A 21,803-nucleotide genomic window follows, 5' to 3' on the forward strand; every position below is an offset into this window, starting at 1 on the left:
TCCGGCCGCTCGCTCCGCCCAGCGGCGTGCGTGTGTGCGTCGTCTCTATGGTGGCGGCGGATTCGGAGGGACCGAAGGATCCTGGAATAAGGCAAGGGGATCTGGGGCAGAGGGTGTGAACTTAGACCCAGGCACAGTGCTTCAGGGAGCCGAGCTGAAGGGGGAAGTGCCTGGGAGCTTCATCCTGCCTTTTGGGCTCGAGCACTTGGAGCCACCAGGTCCTGTGCCATCACCATTCCTCCTCTGGGATTTCCCCATCGCCCAGTGTGACTCAGCCCGGGGACTCCCCTCCTATGCTCCAGGAGACCCTTCTTCTACCCGACGACCCTCCCTTGTCACTATTTTCGGGACACCTCATCTCTTACCTAGTCTCAGAGGTCTCCTTCACTGCCTCATAATTGTCCTCCCTCCCCAGTCTCCACTGTGATCTTTTTCCCGCGCTGTGATTCAGGTGTCCCTCCCACAGGATGTTCCGCCGGGAGCGCTCCATCCCCCTTCAAAGCTCTGCCGCCGCTCTGTGCAACAATCTCAGTGTGCTGCAGCTGCCTGCCCGCAACCTCACGCTTTTTGGGGTAGTTCATGGACCAAGTGCCCAGGTTCTCAGTGCTGCCCCTGACGGTGTGCCCTTGGCCCAACGCCAACTCCACGTTAAAGAGGGCGCCGGAGTGAGCCCCCCACATATCACTCAGGTGAGGCATAGTGTTGGGAGCAGTGTTGCTGTACTCAGCCATCCCCCTGCCCTTTCAAATGTCGAGGAATAGGCTGTCCTCTACCCTCAGAATTTCCACTCTTCTGATGCCTCATAGCTTTACTCTAATTTTCCTCCCTCCTGTGATCCACCTAATTTCAGGTCCACTGGTGCGTCCTCCCCTTCCGAGTACTGCTGGTACTCACTTCGCATCGAGGGATACAGGTAAGAAGACCCTGAAAAATAGAGTAAAAACAGTGCCTATCGTTGGGCATGGTGGCCTTCATCTGGAATCCCAATTTCTTGGGAGGCTGAAGCAATTCCAAGTCAGCCTAGGCAACTTACCAAGACCTTGTCTCAAAATAAAAAGGACTGCAGAAGTAGCTTAGTAGTAGAGCATTTGCCTAGCATACACAAAGCTCTGGGTTCAATCCCCAGTACTTGGGCAGGGGGATATAGTGCCTACCTTTAAGTGTGGTTTTGAGGATTGAATGGGTTCTGGCTAACATGGAGATGTAAAGTACTCAGCACAGAGTTCAACAAAGGTCAGCTGGATCATGCCCCATCCTTGCTCTGTCTTCCAGATGTATGAGTCTGATGGCTCCATCATGGTCTATTGGCATGCACTGAACTCTGGAGATGCCTCTTCAGGTACCTATACAACCAAATGGGCCTAAAGGTAGGGAGTGTTTCCTAGGGTTTGGAGAAGTGCTATATCTGATAGTTTTCCCTTTTCATACTCAGTACAGGCTGTGTTTGCCCAAGGAATTGCTGCCAGTGGTCACTTCATCTGTGTAGGTGAGGGGGCCAAGGACAGGGCATTAAAGGGTATGGGGTGTGGGGGTGTGGGCTTCACCAGGAGGATACTGAGGACCTGAGGAAATTGTGCAGGGTTTGAGGAAAGAGTGGGAGCAACGTGATATCTTAGACTCCAAAAAGATACAGAAGGGTCAGAGAGGCAGGGTGGGATAGGATGAAGGTAGTGAATGAGGGTTGGGGCATGGGTTTGTTATTAAAGTTTCTGGGATGAGGGAGTGCTGAGGTTGGTGGCTGGAGACTCAGAAGGTCAGGAAGCCACCAGTGGGGCACTGGTTCTGGCTTTAGGAACCTGGTCAGGCCGAGTGCTGGTGTTTGACATCCCAGCCAAGGGTCCCAACATTATGCTGAGCGAGGAGCTGGCGGGACACCAGACACCGGTCACAGATATTGCTGCTGAGCCTGTCCAAGGACAGGTAAGTGGACTTCCCTTACCCTAGCACAGGGAAGGATCCATGGGCTACTTTGGCTGCCTGATGTTGCAAGTCAGGAGGCCCAGAGTCCAGTATTAATTGTAAATAGGTCACTGCAAGACCTCCAAAAAGTTCTGGCACTGTGGTCGCAGTTTCATCCATCCAGTAAGGACATTATACACCCTTTTTAATACAGGATGGGAGAGGAGAGCATGGTTGATTGTCAGACTCTATAAGGAAGTGCAAGGAAAGCAGTCCATGCTTCTTGAGGGAACCTTGGGGAGGGTTACTGGTGGATCTGGCCAGTGAGGGGCCCACATCTTGCCCTTACTCCAGAGAGGCAAAGATTCAAATATGACCTCCCTTTATCTCCTACCCTGTGCTTAGGATCACAGCAGGAGAGAAAGGGAAGAACTGATCCCATCTTTTCCCTCAGGATGGTATGGCTGACATGGTGACAGCAGATGATTCTGGCTCACTGTGTGTCTGGAGATCAGGACCTGAATTCACATTACTGACCCGTATTCCAGGATTTGGGTAGGTGAGGCCAAAGGAGGCTGCGGCCTTCCTGAGGTAGCTTCAAGGTAGAATATAGACTTGGGTCTAGAAAACTCAAAGCTGAATGTCACCTTTGCAGGGTCCCATGCTCCTCTGTGCAGCTTTGGCAGGGGATTATAGCAGCAGGCTATGGGAATGGACAGGTGCATCTATATGAGGCCACTACAGGAACTCTGAACATCCAGATCAATGCCCATGCCCGGGCCATCTGTGCATTGGACCTAGCTCCTGAGGTGGGCAAGGTCAGTCTCCTACATCCCTGCTTGCCCTGTTTCCTAGTGTTGGGATGTTGAGAGAAATACCACAAATTACTTGGTGTAGCCTCCTCCCTGGGGCATCAGGACTGGGCACTCCAGCCCACACCTGTCCCATCAGGGTATTCTGACACACTCTTAGATTTTTGTTTTTGCTTTTGTTCTTTGTTTTTTTTTTTTTTTTGTTTGTTTTTTGTTTTTTATAGCTACTCTCTGCAGCTGAGGACACCTTTGTGCACATCTGGAAGCTGAGCAGAAACCCAGAGAGTGGCTGCATTGAGGTGCGAGTTGTGGGAGGGGTCGAACAGGGGTCCAAGCATGGGGCAGCAGGCCCTGACCAGCCCTCATCTCCCCCAGGTGGAACACTGTCATGGTGAGTGTGTACCTGACACCCAGGTGTGTGGCGCTCAGTTCTGTGATCCCTCAGGCAGCTCCTTTGCTGTGACGGGCTATGACCTCACTGAGATCCTGAGATTTGGCAGTGTGTGAGCAAAGAGCGGCTGTTCTCCTCCCTGTGGTATTTATAAAGTATCTCCTCCACCCAGTCCTTGTCTGATTACTCAGTATCATAGTCATACTTCACAAAGGTGGCAAAGAAAGTTCCTGGGAAGAGGGTGCGGGCAGGTCCAGACCACACAGAGAGAGGCAACCTGTCCTCCTCAACCAGGAGATAGCCAGACACAGTGGCTCACATCTGCAATCCCAGCTACCCAGAAAGCTGAGGCAGGATGACTGCAAGTTTGAAGCTAGTCTGGGTAATTCAGTGAGACCTCATCTCAAACTTTTAAAAGGTCTGGGATGTAGCTCAAGGTAGAGCACTTGCCTACCATATATGAGGCCCAGGGCCCAACTCCCGGTACTGAAAGGGGAAAAAAAAAAAAAAGGAACCAGGTGTGAAGGTTGCTGTTAAATAACTTTAATGGTTGATGTAGGAGTCACAAGGGAGGTGTGCTCCCTCCCAGAGCTCTTCAGTGCCATCTTCAAAGCTGGTTAGTGCAGGGAGGTAGGGAAGGGTTGTTCCAGTTTTCTCCCAGGAAGGGTTTGGGGAGTCCCAGGTAGCTCTGGAAATAAACTGCTCAGTACCATGGCAACCACAATTTAAGAGAGGCATCTGTTCCCCTTCCCCAGCCTACCCAGTCCAGCAGAGGAAGAGGAGGCTAAGCTGGCCGACTGGCTATAGATAGCGCCATATCCAGAGCCTGATTGCACGTGGATCATTTTCTTTTCTGGCCACATCCTGTTGCCAGTGCCTTTGTCCCTCACACTGGTGATTGGAGCCAAGTACGGAGAGGACCTTTGCTGCAGAGGCCTCTAGAACTTGAGGATCGCTGTGGGGGGAGGGGGGCAACCGAGCAAGAAGCCCCAGGGGAGTGGTCTGGGGGAACAGCATCCAGGGAAAAGGTTCGGGGTCGCCCCCAGGGCAGGGGGTGGGTCCAGGCAGGGGCTGGGGCTACTGAGGCAGGCAAGCAGGAGCTAGGCAGGGCAGGCTGATCTGTAAACATTGCTAGCCAGGGTGGGGATGTCTCCAGCCTCGTGCCCTCTCGCTGAGCCAGGATGTCTGTCACAGCTGCGATGTCATCTAGCGGCTCAATAGCTGTGGCACCAGGAAGGGGTTGAGGGGAGGGGGCTGGTCAGGGCTCAGGCCCCAAGCCTATGCAGCCCTGACTGTCACCTGTCACTGTAATAGGAAAGCAAAGCCCGGATCTCAGCCGAGATTGCATTATCCTGCAGGAGCAGCCCCTCACTGGGCCCCCCTGGGGCCATGGGCTCTGATAGGTCTGTGCCATACAGGATGGGTGGGGAAGGAGAGGGCACCAGAAGTGAGTGAAGAAACCAAGAAAAGAAAATGAAAGCAGTGCCAGGCAAGTAGGGGGTCAGAAGAAGAGACGGGAATCCACATGCAGAAAGGAAAACAGAAAAGAAGAAATTAGGATAGAAACCCATGAAATGAATCTTGTTTTTTGAAGTTTTGATTTGAACTTTGGTGGAAGTAGTTCTAAAAAGAATTGGAGAGGAGAAAGACATAAAGAAAGCCCAGGTGAGCCTTGAGTCCCCAGAAATCTATCCTAGCAGTAAGTGTGCTTTCTCTCTGTTTCCAGTATCTGGGTTCCCTTGAAACTCAGAACCCCATTTTCCATCAAGTTTCCTGAGTGTATTTTCTCACTCACCCATCTCATGGTACAAGGAGCCCTGCTTGGCCATGGCTTGGGGCGGTTTCCGGGGAGCAGGAGTTTCAATTTTCATGATTTCGTCACAGCATTGCTTCCACTGGCCTGTGGTAAGAGCACTAATGGCAAGAGAGCCCCTCTCCTGCTACATTCCCTTCCATACACTCCATTTGGTAAAAATAAGAAACCTCAGTCCCTCCCCAAATGTTGACCTAGCTCCTTCTCTTACTCATGTCAAAGAAGAGCTGCCACAGAGCCTCCCTCCAGCTCTGCAGGGCGTCCCGGCTCTCTGTCTGAAGGGTGTGCATCACCTCGTCATCCCCATACTGGTTACTGATGCTGAGGGTGAAGGGCCGCCCTGGTCCAGCTCCTGGAGCCTGGTCCAGCTCCCCTGCCCGGACTCGCGTCGCCTGCAGGAGAAAGAAGAAGGCTGCTTCCACCTCCACCTTAGTCACGGCACTGAGCCGTGATAGGCAGCCTGAGCCAGCCCCACCTTAGGAGGAAGTGCTGTGGGCCTTGCTGAGCCCTCATTTACCTCCTACTGAATGGAGTGGGAAGAAAGGGCATGAAAGGGTTGGAGATGAGAAAGTCACTGATGACTCAGGAAGGAGAAGCAGATTGAGGCAGGACAAGGCGCCTGAGCCAGGCAGGAAAGGCACAAGTAGGCAAGGGCCCTCCATACCTCCAAGATGTGAACAGAGGACTGGGTTATAGCTCAGTGGTACAGTGCTTGTTTAGCATGCATAAGACCCTGGATCTGATCTCCAGCACCACAGAACAAATGCACAGACAGGGAAACCAGTGAAAGAGCCAGGGAGCAAAGAAGGGTAATTAGACCTTGGGAAAGAAAAACAGGATGTGTGAGGTAGATATTGGAATCAGGAATAGGGGAAAGAGGGTTGAAAACAGCAGTGAAACCCTCTTTGAGACTTGGCAGGGGCAGAGGTATTTCCAGTGATGTCGTGGGGAGAATACGATCCTCAGCACCTCAGGCCCTGATGCAGTGTGTGATACTGTTAGGAGCAGAAGGCCACCTCACTGTCCCTGATGTCTATGCCTACCCTCCTGGGGCCTGAAGGAGCAGCACCTGGGCCCAGGTACCTGGTGACCTCACCACCAGGAGACACATCACCTTGTTGATGGCAATAGTTAACAACGGCTCTTCCCCCGTGTCTGCATCCTCTGGTCGTCGGTAACAGAAGAGGTTTGTGCCTTTCAGGACTCCATGCACTCGTGCCCCATTCTGTAGCTGCCCAGCTTGCTGCATAAATGACTCAGTGTTTCCTGAGGGAGTCACACCCCCATCGCCCTTCCTCCCAGTCCCCTTGACAACCTGCCCCTTTGCCTACCCTCCTGTCTCTTCCTCCCCTCATCTTGCCATACCCACTTCATCCACACCCAGGCCTTCACTTTCCAGTAGTCCTGTTCCTAGATGGTCCAGCTCCCTCTGCCTCTTCCCTGTCCTCTCCTACTCATTGGGGCCCCCTTACCTGCACCCTGAGGGTACCACTTGCAGTGGGCTGAGTCATACAAAGAGGCTGAGCTGCCAGGCGGCAACACACACTGCCATAAAGGGGCAGCCAGACAGGGTTCTCCTCTGCGGGAAGAGAAAGTGCAAGGTGAGCTGGGGAATCCCACAGTCTCTGTTACCATCACCAGTGTCACACACAGGCACACACATGCACACACATACCGTGACTGGTGAGGGTGAGGTCATGTGTGCGGAACCCATCTTGCACTGCTGCCAGAGTAAGTGTGGTCTGAGCCAAGAGGTGGTAACGAGGACCCCTAGAAAAAAGAGGAGGGGGCATCAATGAAGGAGGGGTGCATTAGAGGGGGCTGTAAGGCCGAGCGGGTCTGCCCCATTGCTAGGTGGCCCCCTCTTAACAGGCTGCCTCCTTTCCAGGGGTTAGGAATGAAGTTTACTGACCTACTAAGTGTCATTACCTGTGCTTTATATGTTACCCACTATATTCCCTGACAACCCTGTGAGGTTGGTGGTATTCTTCAGTTAATAGATGAGGCACCTTGAGACTTAGAGAGATTAAGAACCTTTCCCATAATTTATGGTTCCTCTGAGTCCCAGTGATTCCAGACGTATCTCCAGAGACAAGATACCTTGTTCCAACCAGGAAGCTCTGTTCTAGCCACATCTATAGGATGTGTTTGAAGCTGCTAAGAAGTTAGGACCCCAATGCCTAACTCCCTCTCTTTCCATGGTCTTTTGGACTGGCTCGGGCTCAGCTCTAGGGTGTGGCCTGGAATGCCTCCCAGCACATTTGTGCCCTTCCATCTTCACATCCTGGCATGGGTACAAAGTCGGTTCTCCATGCTTAGCACTGTTCAAAGGTCACTGTGTGCAGGATATGGCAACTGAGGGCAGGGAGGAATGCAGGGTCTTACCCCACAGCTGGGGTAGGGAGCAGGATGGGACTGCTCCCTGAGCCCCCAGCACTGTCCAGCGACGTGCGGACCCGCTTCCCTGAGGAGCGGCCCAGGGAGCTGCTGAGTTTGGTGGCAAGCCTCTTGGGGGCACCAGCCAGGGCCCCCTCTTCTTCTACACAGGCCCCATACAGCTCCAGCCGCAGTTCAAAGTCTGGCCCTGCCTCAGTGCTACAGGAGTGCAGGAGGAAAATGAAGGTGGTCACAACAACAGGATGGGGGTACAATTACAGGACAGCCCCACCGGGAAATCTAGGTGCCCAGCTCTGCCTGCCTCTTCTCCCTCCTCTGCTGCCCTCTCCCACGGAACTGCCTTGGAGATGGCAGCAGACAGGAGAAAGAAGGGAGCCACTGGGGTGAGGTACTCACAAAAGCACACTGTTCTGAAAGGAGATGTCTGTGAGGGTCCTGTCCACCAGTATCATCTCTGTGTCCTCAATCTGTTCCCCTAGCTGTAGTAGTAGAAACACAGCCCAGCGGTGCAGATCTAGGGGCAAAGGGCAAAACTGGTAAAAAAAAAAAAAAAAAGTGCCATAACAACAGCTTCCAACCTCAGGTACATGCCCTGCATTTGTCCTAGGGTGTGGAACTTACCACCTTTGTTCTTGAAATATTCTGTGTCTTTCCACATGAGTGGGATCCGGATGTCTAAGGAGCAGTGGGGTAGGAACAGATGTTGAGAGGGGGAGGGAGAAGACATGGCTGGGAGAGGGGTCCCAGCAGCTGGGGCAGCTGTGCTTCTTACCGGAGATGCAGACCCGGCCGCGGCATGGGGAGCGCTCAGGGGGTGGCCCGCTGTCAGAAGGCCTGTGGGTAGATCGCAAGGTCCTGGCCTGGCTTCTACACGCTTTTCCCCTTGCTATAGTTTCTCAAGGATTCTAAGAGCCCCCAGATCCCAGGGGGTCCTTACCTAGGCTGACATGTTGGGGCTAAGGGAATGTGAAAGAATTGTTGACTGACCCCAGAGGTTTGCTGGGCTTAGGTACACTCAAGCTCATGAGGCACACAAGCTCATGGCTCCTGCCACTCCATGCACCCTCCCTGACCCATCTATTCAGATCCTGCCAGGGATAAATGAGGTCTTGAGTGCCCACAGTCGACTGTTTTCCCTGTCAAGGGCTTTTCACTAGACCGCGGACTTGGAGATGTCTGCAGGTTTTCTTTGCAGTAACAGGGAGGCCACTCCTTTCTACTGTCTTGTCACTTCTTTGATGAAAGAGGGTGCTGGGTCAGTCAGAGGATAATTTGACCAGTGTTTGATGAAATGAAGAAACACAAATAGGGAACATCTGCGTTCCATTCACCACAGATGCCTCCACTACCCCTCCCCCAGCTTTTTTTTTGTTTTGCCCTCCTAGCCAGATATGCTGCACCACCCTCCCAGGCCCCACATTCCCCACTCCAGGGGCCCCACCCGCAGCATCCTCCTCACCCATCCCCACTAGGATTCACTGAGCAACTGTTTCTTTGCTAAAGTGACAGTCGGTTTTTCTGTACTTATAATTGCACTAACACAATTTCTCACTCAGTAGGATCTTCAGCTAAATGATAGGGAACTAATGGCAATGTGTTTATCTAACAGGGACTCCGGCGTACCTCAGGTTACACTGTGTGGGCTTTAGGGTGACTTAGGCAGGGCAGTCTGTTTGATGACCACACTCACAGAAAAAACTATCATCTTGCCTGCTTGCCCTCCTTCTTAGCTGCATAGGGCAGCAGTAGGGTGTTTTCACTTTTTGTTGGCTTCCTGGGTATGCTGGCAACTTTCCCTTGTGTCACCCTCATGGCTGGAATGCTAGGACCACCTCTCCACTCAGCCTTGGTGAGGCAAGCAGGTCCTTGACTAGAAGCCAATTCTCCAAATGACTAGTTTACCAAAAATGGGCAATTCTCAGAATGATCATTTTCCCAAATATTTCCTTCAGCATTTTAGCTTGACCACACAGGATGTCACCTGAGCCACTTCACAGTAGATCTGGCAGATCAGCAGTCTAATGTCACTGTGTTTCCCACCTAGAGGCCCTTTGAGAATATAATTCATTATACGAATGGGTAGACTTTCCTTTAAGTAGTTTTTAATTATTTGCTTTCCCAATTCCTACCCCTGAAAGTGAATCCCCAGTACAACAAACTATTGGCAATTTGGGGAGAATTGGCTATTTGGTGAACTCACTTTGAGATAATTCATTATCTAGAAACCAGCCAGATTTTTCCGATCACAGGTAGCTTTGGCAATTAGTTGCATTGCTCTACTTCCTCAGATTGCCATCTCCCACCAGGCACCCTGACTTACTGAGTATAGCCCTAGCTACTTGGGCAGCACAATGCAGTGGTCAAACACCGAGCCCCCAACAAGCCTTCATGAGTACATACTCCATAGGCACGTATGCTGTACTACCACCTCTCTTAAAGCCTCCTGCTCCCACAGAGGCCTCTCCTCCCCCTTGCTCACCGCCGTCCTGTCTTCTCCAGCACCTGGGCCTCCTTGCGCCTCTGTAGCTCGCCCATGTAGCTGAGGATTCGGCTGTTGCACACCAGCAGGCTCTTGGTGGCCTCCAGAGCCTGTTCTCGTTGGGAGCAGGCTGCCAACAGTTTACAGGCCCCTTCCCTCATCCGGATCTCATGGTCTAGCTTCCTTTGCAACTCTGTGTCCTAGTAAGAGTCAGGGGAAAGGTGAAAAGGACATGTCAGTCAGGAAACGGGTTGAGCACAACCCCATGCTGTACCCTGAGTCCCCACATAGGCTGTACACCGGGAAAAACTGACAAGAAACTAATGTTTCAGGAAATTCAAGAGCAAACACTGGGCCTCAACCTCAGTTGCTCAAGAATATCAGAAAAGCTTTTGTTTTTATTTTTTATTTTTTTGGTTTTTAGAGACAGGGTCTCACTATAGTTCAGGATGACCTTGAACTCACTATGTAGCTCTCAGGCGGGCTTCAACTCTCACCAATCCTGCTCAGCCTCACTGCTGGGATTACAGTCATATGCCACCACGCCTAGCCTAAAAGCTTTTTTTTGGGGGGGGAGGTACCAGGGATCAAGCTCAGGACTTTATGCTTTTTTCCCGGCCCAATATAATATCTGTATTTTCAAAAGCTTTTCAGGGGCCAGGGACAGCTGGTAGCAAAATACAAACAAACAAAGAAGAATAAGTAAAAATTTAAACCAAGGATTTAGCTCAGTGGTGCCACACCCGCCTGGCAAGCCCAAGGTCCTGAGTTCGATCCCTAGTATGGAGGTGTGGGGGGGGACAGTAAAAAAAAAAAAAAAGATGTCCCCATGCATTTGATAGTTTGGGAATATAAATTCATTCTAACTCTTTAACACAATTTGGAAAAATCTTGGAAAACTACAAGTTCACATATCTTTTCATCTAACCAATTTCCAGAAGCTTATCCTACAGATGTAGTTACATATATAATTAGGCAAAGCCATTTGTACAAAAATACTCATGTAACACTGTTTTAAATGCCAAAATTAAAATTAAAAGTCCTAGAATAACATAAGGTTGGTTGGAATCAAGGAAAAAGCAGGAGATAGCACAAATCACATTTTTAAAAAAGCTGTCTCAGAATTAATGGCAGAAAACTTCCCAAACAGGGAAAAAGAATTTGACATACAAATAAATGAGGCATATAGGACTCCAATTAGCCATGATAAAAAAAAAATCTTCCTTAAGGCATATAATAGTCAAGATTCCAGAAATTCAAAATGAAAAGTCTTCAACAGGGCATTGACTAAAGTAGGTTATAGCACATCTATACCATGTAATGTTGTATAGACACTAAAGAGTGAGCTAGACTCGTGAAGAGATATGAAGCAATTTTCAGAAAATATGAGAAAAGAAAGCAGAACAATATTATACATGTCACCATTTGTGCACAATGTATGCGTACACATGTATATATTTGCATGTATGTATATATGCATACTTATGCATACTTTGTTAGTGGTCTGGGTCTTCCACTGGAAGCTACGAATAAAAAAATAGTAGATGTACAGGGTTGGTGAACTTAGGCTCCATCATTAAGAGTTTACCCTTGCTGCAGAAAACCTTATACACACCCTAAGTTAGGGGATCCACCACCATTTGGCCCTCTGAGCTTGGGTGTGAGGTCAGAGGCAAGGAATGGGGATGAATGCAAATGGTCCAAGAGTAGGGGGCTGGGCAGGCTGTGCATAAAGGCCAGAGGGGAGGCACTAGAAGAGGCAACAGGGCCTCCAGGAACATTCATTTTAAAAGTAGCTCTGCCGGGCATGGTAGCGCATGCCTATAATACCAGCACGGGAGGCTGAGGTAGGAGGATCACTGTGAGTTCAAGACCAGCCTGGGCTACATAGTGAGTTACAGGTCAGCCTCAACTACATAGTGAGACGCTGTCTCAAAAAACCAAAACTAAATAAATAAAAAGTGGCTCTGGTGATTTAAAAATCACTGTGCAATTGGTAATTTACTCAACTTCCTAAACCTCAGTTTCCCACCTGAGAAATGGAAATAAAAATCATCCCCATATCCTAGGACTATGAGACAAGGACTCAGCACAATGCTAGCACACAGTACTGTATGTGTGAATGATAGGGATGGGTATGTTAATAATGATGCCACTTTGGCAGCACCAGGGTTCCTCCAATGAGTACAGGAGTATCTGTGCTGTCCATGGCTCTATTTGAAATCCAGCTGGGAGATGAAAGATGCAGACATTAATGGCTGCTCCCTAAGTGCCATGTCACTCACAGGAAACAGATCCTGTTTGCTGCTAGATGAAACAACCACAGGAGACTTTGGAAAGGAGGTGGGAGACTAACCCATAGTGCACACGAGTTCAGGAAACCAGGCAAGTGGAAGCATCCAGTGGGAAGAGGGGGATGTATATGACCTCCCCAAACCTATCTTCTCTCCTCTCACCCCAGTTTTCCTCCACATCTTATTATGCTTTTGCTTCTGTCCCTGATATCTACAGCTTTCAAGTATACAAGACTTGAACACCCTGAATTCCCTCACACATCCCTGATCCTTTGTCCAGCTAGGCACCGTAGTACACACCTGTAATCCCAGAATTTGGGAGGCTGAAGCAAGAGGAGTATATGAGTCCAAAGTCAGCCTGAGCTACATAGCAAGACTGTCTCAAAAAATAATAATAATAATAATTGTCCAACCTGCCTGCAAATCCACCCTTCGTTATATAGTTTTTTTTCTGAGGCACTGTTTCAGGTCGGATTTTCATCATCCTTCACCCCAGCACCAAGCACCGGTTTCCCTTCTGACACAGACCAACCCAGACCCAGAGCCCCCTCTGCCAGGAAGCCCTCCCAGATTACATAGATCTTTCCAGCCCAGCTTCCTCTGCATTAAGGTCCTACCTACCTCAGCTAAATTCCACTGCTTGCCAACCCCTGCCCCACTCTGCGTACAGCTTCTGCCCCAAATACCCCCAAAAGAGAGGGGACCCCTCCAGGCTAGCTTCCGTTGCCCCAATCCCCAGCACTCACGGTTCCTTCCCTAGCCCTGTCCATTGCCTGTGCGGGCGCACGGAGACCAAGGAGCAGCACTAGCCTGGAGCCGGCTGGGCCGAAGGAGGGCAGCGGGAAATCATACTGCAGCCGCCGTGCCGCCTCCGCCAGCGCTCAGGGCGCCGTGACATCAGATCTCAATTGCCGCGAGAGCGGCCCGGGGGCTCCAGGGCATGGGCAGTTCCTCCCGGAGTTTGGCAGTGCTAGGATTCTGGCTCTGGGCATCTCAACCACGCAGACCCTGCGGCACAGGACCTCGGGCAGCACCTGCATTGCCCTGGAATGGGCTCAGGGCCCTTGAGAGGCTGAAGGCCACTCTCGCATTGTGGTTGCCCTGCAAGGTGACCCCTTCCCCGGAGGCCTGGGGGATGGTGGTGTGTAAAGTAGGAAAACTGGGGTCCTGGAAAGGTCGCTGGGTCCAACACGGACAAACAAGACTGGGGACCTGGAACCGCTCTACCTGTTTGCCCACTACCCTCCTGCCCCAATTCTACTCTCCCAAGCCCATAACCAAGAGTGCCCAAGAAAACCAGCTCCCACCCTTTTGAGTAGAGCATCTGGGGCCCTGGCTCAGGCTCTGGATCTCTGTACTTCAACCCAGTCCCCACAGCAGGGGTAGCTCCTTCGTTGCTCCCTCCCTGCTGTTCACACACTGGGTCTCTGAGTGCACAGCAATTCCCCCAGGCTCCTGGGAAAGAGCCCAGAGTTGAATGTCAGCTGAACCTGGGTCAGACCCTCAGGGACTGAAAAGGATGCAGACGCCCCGGCACACATTAGGCCTTCTGTGGAAGTCCCTTCCCACTCCTCCCACTGTTTTTCTATCCCTAACTTCCAGCTCTGCTTATTACCTTCTGTTCTCTTCAGAATCTCCACGAGGGCTAAGTTCAAATTCTAGGTTAGGGACTTGACAAGATGTGTGTATTCAACCTCTGGAGTCTTAGTGGGGGTATTTCACTTCCTTCCATAGCATTATTTGAGCATTAAATGGGAAAGGCTAACCTACCTGGGCCTAACACATATTTAAAAATAAGCTTCTCTCGCTCTTCCTCCCTTTTACTTGCAGCTTAAATTGCCTCCCTGACAAAGTCTCAGACTTATTCTTCCCGGACTACCTTTCTCCTCATCAATCCCAGAAACATCAGTGGTCCTCTCTTTTGAGGATCTCCTGAATTTAGTGGAGAAAGAATCACAACACCTTCAGCCTATGGCTGAAGGAGAGTTAACCAAAATGAAAACTAAGGACCTTCTATGCCTCCCAGATCTTAGTAAGGCCTCCCATGGAGAGAAGTTACATTATTGGGCAGGGAGCAGAGCACAAGATGGAGAATTAAAACGTTTATATACCTAGACCACCTTTGTCCAAAAAAACCTTCTGCAATGATGGACATGCTCAGTGGTCACCTAGCACTTAAAATGTAGCTACAGCAACTGAGAAATGAAATGTTTTATTCCATTTTAATTAACTAAAAGTAAATTGAAATGGTCACATGTAAATAGTAATAAAGTGCAGAGGACTATGAATAACAAATAGGTTTTATCTCATGGGCTGATACAAGACAATTAGGTAATGTCAGAATCCCTGGGGCTTCATCTGGCACCTTTCTGCAAAACAGAAAATGCTGGCTCTCTCCAGGCAAAAAGATTAAAGTGTCCCCTCCTGAAGCAGCTGAACCCAGACAAGACTCCTGCTTCTGTGTGGCATCATAAAGAGGACATACCCTACACAATTTATACCAAGTCTGTTATGACGTCTGGGCTCACTGGTAAAGAGTGCTATGGTTGACTAGAAATGTCCACTCTGATCTAGGGAGTGGGGGCAGGACTGGGCAAGCAGCAAATGTCCAATAAATTGCTATGCTCCACACTCTTGTTTCTGACCTCCCTTAGCAGCAGTCCCTTGCCTGGTCCAGGCAATCGCTACCACAGCTTTCTCCATCTTCCCCCTCTCATTACAGGTTTAAACCATCCAGCTGCTCATCCACACACCTGAAAACCATTCTAGTGTTCTCTGTCTATCTCGCACTCAGGTCCAATCCATCAGCAAGTCCCCTGAGATTTGCCACCATCATTTAAAATGCACCTCTTCTCCCTTTCTCCACCACAAGCACTCATCTATACCATCAGGTTCACTCCATGACTGCAACATGACCACTGGCCAGGTGATCTTTTGCTACTTTTCTTGCCAAGGCCCCCCAAGGCCTCAGTTCATTCTCACAGCAGCTATCATTTAAAAGTTTAGATGCATTGTTCCTCTGCCTAAAACACTTTTACAGATCACTATCACACAGAGTGAAATCTTAGGTACCTTACCAAGGCCTTCAAGGCCTTGCGTGATCTTCCATGCCCATCAACTCAACTTCAACTACTGTATTCCAGCCACACTGTCTCTCTTTCCTTCATCAAAGGACCTTTGCCCTTGCTAGCCCTCTATCTGGAAAGCCTTCTCCCACCTTCATATTTGCAAATCCTCACAGACTTCCACACCTATCCCCCCCTTCCCACTAATTTTGTTTACATTCCCCATTTCATCATATGTTTACTATGTGATATTATTTATGGTTTGTATGTTTATTGTTTGTTCTCCCTCTAGAATGGACCTTTCCTGTGTTTGCTTCAGCAATACATATTCTAAAATTAGAATGGATCTTTCCTGTCTTGTTCACTTAGGTATCCCATGGTCTAGATAGGAACTTGGCACATAACATGTGTTTAATAAATGTGTTTAAGAATAAATAAATGCTAGGCAGGTTGGTACACACCTGTAATCCTAGCTACTTGGGAGGCTGAGATAGGAAGTTCAGAAGTTCAAGGACAACCGAGATAACTTAGTGAGACCCTGTCTCAAAAAATTAAAAAGAGGCCAGGGTGGTGGTGCTCTCCTGTAATCCCAGCACTCTGGAGGCTAAGGCAGGAAGATTGCTACAAGTTTGAGGCCAGCCTGAGCTACATAGTGAGTTGAGGACCAGCCTGAACTACACAGTAAGACCCTGACTTAAAAAATTAAAAAATAAAAAAGGATAAATTTATGAACAAACAGCACCTCACCATCTTTGAAGCCAACAGGGTTTTTACTCCTTGCCCAGAATCTCCTTTGTCTTCTCATCCTTCCTGAGAACCTCTCTCACATTGAACGCCTCTCTTCATCACTTACCTAAAAGGAGCCCTTATCCCCAGAAGACATCCACACCCACCCATAGAGCTTCCAAAAATAGGTATGAAAACACTGCTGTCAACATAATGTTCTGATTAGCAGAACTGGGCCTAGGTCCATACACTGCCTCCAACATAGGGCATAAAGAATCACCTGTCCCTCTCCCCACTTTGAGCAAACCCCACCCTCCCCCAGCCCCAGCAGGGACAAGGAAGGCAGATGCAGGCTGGGGTGCAAGCAGAGGAAGTGTGTAGTCCAGGATAAGGGCATTACCTCCAGGCTGAGTGCCATCTGCCGAATGTAGAGCATATTCAGGTCCTCGAGGATGTGCAATCTGTCCTGCATCTCTGTGCCCCCCAGAGCCCTTTCTCTTGGCAACCCCTGGGGGGCAGGTGGCACCACGATGTCCCACAGTTACTCCTCCCACTGCTCCCCTGTCTCTGAGAGGTGGCCAGCTCTTGGGCAGAAGGGAGAGGCTGCCCCTTTCCCTTTGCACTCCTATTAGACCCTCTGGCTGCGGTGATAAAATTTCCTCACCTACTGCTGTTCCAAAACCCCAGTAGGAGCCAGGAGGGGAGGAAAGGAAAGTGAGATGGGGATAAGTAGGGGTCTGGGAGGAGAGGCCAGCTGCAGAGGGGACTATGGGCACAGAGTGTCCAGTCTTGCTTTGGTGGCAGCTGTTCTCCCAGCTGTGGAAGAAAAAGGCTCTTTCATTCCCACCCTGGCCCCTCCCCAGCTCCCGCCCACAGCCCTGGCCTGGTGGACAGAGAATCTGCGCGAGGAGAGGGCGGTGAGGGGCAGGCACAGCTGGAAGGGGGCAGGGAGGGCCCGCCTCTTTGGGGTTTCATATAGTCCCGGGGTTTGTCCCGAGGTTGGAGCTCTGGGAGAAGGAGTCTGGCTTAGTTTGAGAAAGTTAGCAAGAAGAGCAACAGAAGTGGGGACTTGAACGGAGATGAGCACAGGGAGTGGGACAAAGGGGTGAGTCCAGGCCCCGAGGCCATCCTTCTTCCAGTTCGGGCCCCCATCCAGCCCGCCCCACCCTGGGCTCACAATTACCTCGCTTTTCCAGCCGAAGAGAGGAGAAGGAGGGAGCGAGGCAGGGGTGTGCCTGTCTGCTGCTGCCCCCACTCCCCTCCGCGGGCCCCTTCCCTTCCAGACAGGAAACCAGCTCCGAGTCCCAACCAGCTGCAGTGTGGCCCCCCCTCCACCCCAGGCCCACGGAGTCACACTCTGTCGGGTGGCAGCAGGCCGGGCCCTGCGGCCCCGCCCCGACTCCTGGCTCCGAAAGACCTGGCAGATCCCGAGGGGAGCCGGTTCACAGGCCCGTCCTCCTGTTCCCGGGCCTCGCCCCTCACTTCCCCACGCCTGTCCCACTCGTGGTTTTCAGGCCGAGCTCCTGGGGGTGGGGAGACAAAAATCTCTCTCCCCCAGTCCACTAACCTCTGACTCAGACAAGGCCTGGGACACGGGTGTGAAAAGGCCTTTGTTCTGGGGAGCCTGGAGGGAAAGGGCAGAAGCCAGGCCTGGAATCCCAGCAGGGAGGGTGAGGGGCTGGAGGAAGGCCCACCTCACTTAACCCTTTCACAGACTGGAGAAGACAGCTTGGCATGAACTCTCCTTGGTCAAGTGTGGTCGCTGCGTGGCTGTGCACCCTCTGTCCTGGCTCAGCTGCACCCCTCCAGTCCCTCCTCAGCCTCTCCAGGGGGTTGCAGGTAGGGCTCAGGTGCCTCAGTGGGGCATGAGAGTTGCAGACTGGTGAATGGGAGGAAGCACCCAGCTTAGAGGCTAGATTCCCCTTAAGCCCCAAGAAAGAGTCGGAAAAAACTCCAAAGAGTCAAATACGCCCCCATCACACACCCTTGCTGCCCTTGGAGGCCACCCGGGAGGCTTCAGCACAGTGGCAGATAAAAGTCCAGGGGGATGGATGGTAGAGGTTGGCCCGAACCTGCGGGCTGCCGGAGCCTTTGGAAACCTCCTGGCTGTTCTCCATTTCTTCCCTGGCTGGGAGATGCCCTGCAGGGGCTTCCTCCAGGAACATTTTGAGAAGCAAACCCGGACCCCCTCAAATCGAGGCCAAGCAGGAGGTTTTCCAGGCGAGGACAAATCAAACCAGGCCGGGGAATGTGTGCGGCTCGTGCGCCGACTGTCCACCCCTTACTTTCAAATCAACAACTCGCGTCAGTTTGCACCCGCACCGTGGCTGCTCCCCTCGGCAGTACTCGAACGCTTTGCAGAAGGCAGAGGTAGCCAGGCTGTGTGCTGGGCCAGGGAGGGCGGGACTGGGACGCGGTCTCTCACCTCGGGCGGGTCGCTGAAGAGGCTAAGTCGGAAGCGGCCGCGCTTGAATTCCATCTCCAGGGCTGAGCCCCTGGCCACGGTGACCCGGCTCCGGTGGTTTCGGGAGAACATGTTAGCGGCCCTGCGCCTCTACTTGCCCTGTGCGCTCACTGAGCTCCTGGCCTCTGTCTCTTGCCCGCTTCTCTCCCACGAAGTCGGCCGCCTGCCTCCCAGTGCAGCCGGAATCTCCAGCTGCCTGGTTCCCAAACTCCTCCCCCGGAGAGGACACCTGGGCTGGGCAGGGCGCGGCACCCTCCTCTCCAGCCCCTGCCCGTCAAGCCAGAAAGGACCCGGGCGCCAAGAAAGCCCCGCGGACAGCCCCAGAGCCGAGGGCACCTTACACCTCCAGAGCACTGCGTGGGCGCATCCTCCCTTCCAGCCGGGTGCTGGCGCCTCACCTGGATGTGGGCGGACACAGAGAGCCCCGCCCCTCCAACCGTCCCCACCTGTCAAGCCTGAGTCTTTAGGTCGGAAAATCCCTTGGTCACATGGATCCTGCATTACACACTCCCTCTCTCTAGCTGGGCCAGACAGCCCAAATTCTGCTCAGGCAGCCTCCCACTTCAACTTCCTACAGCTCCAAATGTCCCTTCTTCAACTCTCTCCCAGCTTAGGCTTCTCTCTGCGACTATCTGCCAGTCCTTAGGGACCACGGTTCATAAAGGAATCCTGATGCACATCCTGAAGCCCCAGATTCTTCACTGACTACCTGCAGTCTTGGCTTAGTCATTGAATTGTGTGTGTGTGTGTGTAAGTAATGGAAGTCTTATTACCTTGCCCTGGCTGGCCCCAAGTAGCTGGGATTATAGGTAGGCCACTATGCCTAGCTCAGTGACTGAACTTTCTGAGCTTCAGTTTTTCATCTGTTCAGGGGGGTGATGGAATTATCCCTACTCCTCAAGTTGCTCTGAGGATTACATCTGAGAAAGAGTTTTAAATGTCTGGTGTAATACGTGGCACAAGGCAAATGCACCATAGCTGGAGTTGTGGAGACTGATGTAAGTTGTGTGTCCCTGGATGGGACACAGGAGTCACAGCTTCTTGGACCCAGACCTTAAGTGATGCAAGAGGGCAAGGGCTTTCCCAACATCAACTGTGACCATCTTTCAGCTGCCTTGCGGCTGGCTGAAAGTGTATTCCCATTCCCTGCTTCTGCTGAAACAGGGTTTCCTCTTCCCCAAAGAGCTTAGCGGAGCCAAAAGACATCTGGGATATTAGCTTGAGGACCACCCATGAGGGGTCTCCTGGAGATTGAGAACTTGGGAGGAACTTGAGAGATAGTAGTGCTCCTATATAGTAGATGGGGTGGGACCAAAGACATACTAGCCCTTAGCTCTTAAGTAGTCCACATCAGAATTGCTGTGCTAGTGAATCAGTATTCTTTTGAAAAAGTATACCTAAAATTATTTCAGCAAAAGGGGAAAATTTATGAAGGGCCAGGCTTTCAAGGGTCAGGTTTTAGTTGTAGCTTGATCCAGCATTGAGTTTCACAAGGATACAGTCTCTTTTCATAGCTTGGATGTTCTTTCCTCCATGTTGGCCTTACTCTCCACAGCATATAAAAATGCCACCACAAATTCTATGTCTACATCTCCTTCAATACAGCTGAAAAGAGAATATCTGCTTCTTGAGGCTCTGGAACATGTCTGGGACTCATTGTGAGCCATTGTGGGGTCACTTATCCATTCCAATCCAATCATTATAGCCAGAGGGTTGGCCAAACCTGATCCAATCGCTGTGGCTGAGGGGGTTCTGTTTGCCATTGGCTACCCCAAGTCACTTGTGCATTCCTGGAGACCAATTGGAACTCAAGAGCTGGGAGAGAGAAGGGGAGGGAGAGGTTTGTTATAGTTTATATTTAAATGTCTTTCTAAGACCCCATGAGATCAGAGGTGAGGCTTTGGGGAGGAGATTGGGTAGGTGGGTGTGATACTAACCAGTGGGCTGGATGAATTTATAGCTAAATGTGATATTGGGAGGTGAAGTCTGGTTGGAGGAGATGGGTCACTAGGGGCCTGGAAGGGTCTCTCTCCTTCCCCCCTTTTTTTTTTTGGTACAGGGTAGGGGTGGAGTGGGGGGAGGTGGGATGGAACTCGGGCCTTGCACTTGTGAGGCAGGTGGGGGAACCACTGAGCTAAATCCCTGACCCCCTCCCTCCCCTCTTAATCTTTCTCTGCTTTCTGCTACCATGCCAGAAGTTCTTTCTCCTCTGCTATGCCACCCTGTCTTGGAGCCAGCCAACTAGGACTGAAACCTCTACAAACTGGGCCAAAATAAATCTTTCCTCCTTAGAGTTATTCGTGTCAGGTATTGTATCACAGCAACAAAAAAGTAACTAAGATAAGGTTGTTCACCAAAGAATGTTCCAAGGTGAGGGAATGGATGATGAACAGGAAAAACATCCTCCACACACAAAGACTTATGTGACGGGAGTTCTAGTGAGAAGGAAAGGAAAATCAAAAGGTTTTATAAAAATCCATATCATTTGCTGGGCCTGGTGGTACGTGCCTATAATCTCAGCATTCAGGAAGCTGAGGCAGGAGGATGGTCATGAGTTCAAGGCTAGCCTAGGCCACACAGTGAGTGAGTACAAGGCCAACCTGAACTACATAGTGAGACTGCCTCAAAAACACAAAAACAAAATTTTAAAAATTCATGGCATTTGAGATGTATATCAAAGGACAAGTAAGGAGAAAGGGAAAAAACATTGTTTCTTAATTTCTGCAAGTATCATTTGTCATTCCTCCAAACTATAAGCTTTCCAGGAAGGGACAATCTGTCTTATCCACTGTTTTACCCTCAGTGCCAGGCACAAGGCAAGTGCTCAATAAACATCAGTAGAAGTAATTAAAGAAAAGAAGCAAGTGGATTTGAGAATACTTGACTAAGATGAGCCATCCCATTATACCAAAATGGTTCATTTGAAGTGTTTGTTTTTAAGCAATGGAACCCTTTTTTTTTTCAAATGAACTCTTACCTGTAATATGTGAAGCTTATTTGAATCCAAGTGCTAGGATGGAAGCAGGTGCTGGAGCCTCACACATGTCCTCCCCAGAGGCCTTCAGCCTCTGATCCTGTGCCTCTGCCACAGAAGATGAGCTCTAAGAGGGTTTGAAAACCCCTGGTCTGAGGTCCAGGTAGGTGGTAAAAGAATGGATGAGTTCAGTGGGGCATGGTTGAGATTGCCTGTACACCCAATACTCTGGGAGGCTGAGGCAGGGGGATCATGAATTTGAGCCTAGCCTGGGCAACTTAGTGAGAACTTGTCTCGAAACAAAAACCAAAAAACAAAAACAAAAAAAACTCTGGCATGATGACGCACACCTGTAATCCCAGCTCTGGGGAGCCTGAGGCAGGAGGATCGCTGTGAGGCTACATAGTGAGTTCAAGACCAAACTGAACTACATAGCAAGACCTTGTCTTGGAAAAAAAAATGCAAAGGTGATAAATGATGATACTCATT

General features: G+C 50.7%; 2 protein-coding genes and 1 long non-coding RNA gene across 15 annotated transcripts; 2 read left to right on the forward strand and 1 right to left on the reverse strand.

Annotated features, from left to right (window-relative positions):
- Positions 1 to 23: 23 nt before the first annotated feature.
- On the forward strand, positions 24 to 3,286 carry Wdr54 (WD repeat domain 54). 4 transcript variants are annotated; one of them, XM_010631560.3, is made up of 10 exons: positions 24 to 91; positions 467 to 689; positions 851 to 913; positions 1,273 to 1,339; positions 1,433 to 1,486; positions 1,793 to 1,920; positions 2,354 to 2,454; positions 2,555 to 2,717; positions 2,936 to 3,010; positions 3,087 to 3,286. In XM_010631560.3, exons 1-10 carry the CDS (start codon positions 48 to 50, stop codon positions 3,216 to 3,218), a joined length of 1,050 nt encoding a protein of 349 aa, XP_010629862.1. In that variant the 5' UTR covers positions 24 to 47; the 3' UTR covers positions 3,219 to 3,286. The 4 variants fall into 4 exon arrangements, with proteins under 4 accessions (XP_010629862.1, XP_010629864.1, XP_010629861.1 ...); XM_010631562.3 differs by having other exon boundaries at positions 39 to 91; positions 452 to 689; XM_010631559.3 differs by having other exon boundaries at positions 39 to 91; positions 452 to 689; positions 2,555 to 2,708.
- A 338-nt stretch (positions 3,287 to 3,624) lies between these two features.
- Positions 3,625 to 18,762, reverse strand: Rtkn (rhotekin). Of its 10 annotated transcripts, none has more exons than XR_781718.3 (13): positions 18,302 to 18,759; positions 9,792 to 9,991; positions 8,085 to 8,146; positions 7,934 to 7,987; positions 7,709 to 7,826; positions 7,301 to 7,510; positions 6,591 to 6,685; positions 6,388 to 6,494; positions 6,030 to 6,158; positions 5,127 to 5,307; positions 4,898 to 5,002; positions 3,863 to 4,323; positions 3,625 to 3,790 (listed from the first exon to the last, which is right to left on the reverse strand). XR_781718.3 is itself a non-coding variant. In XM_010631566.3 (13 exons), the coding sequence occupies exons 2-13, from the start codon at positions 16,346 to 16,348 to the stop codon at positions 3,989 to 3,991; spliced, it is 1,668 nt and encodes a 555-aa protein (XP_010629868.1). In that variant the 5' UTR covers positions 16,349 to 16,692; positions 17,060 to 17,592; the 3' UTR covers positions 3,625 to 3,988. The 10 variants fall into 10 exon arrangements, 9 of the variants coding, with proteins under 9 accessions (XP_010629868.1, XP_010629867.1, XP_010629870.1 ...); XM_010631566.3 differs by lacking the exon at positions 18,302 to 18,759 and adding exons at positions 16,277 to 16,692; positions 17,060 to 17,592 and having other exon boundaries at positions 3,625 to 4,323; XM_010631565.3 differs by having other exon boundaries at positions 3,625 to 4,323.
- LOC117286527 lies at positions 16,849 to 20,346 on the forward strand. Its single transcript, XR_004517705.1, has 3 exons — positions 16,849 to 16,981; positions 17,591 to 17,715; positions 18,950 to 20,346. It is a non-coding gene; the product is annotated as an uncharacterized LOC117286527 (long non-coding RNA).
- Positions 20,347 to 21,803: the final 1,457 nt, after the last annotated feature.

Source organism: Fukomys damarensis, unplaced genomic scaffold (assembly GCF_012274545.1).
Source record: "Fukomys damarensis isolate Sample0158 unplaced genomic scaffold, DMR_v1.0_HiC HiC_scaffold_2, whole genome shotgun sequence".
Classification (NCBI taxonomy): domain Eukaryota; kingdom Metazoa; phylum Chordata; class Mammalia; order Rodentia; family Bathyergidae; genus Fukomys; species Fukomys damarensis.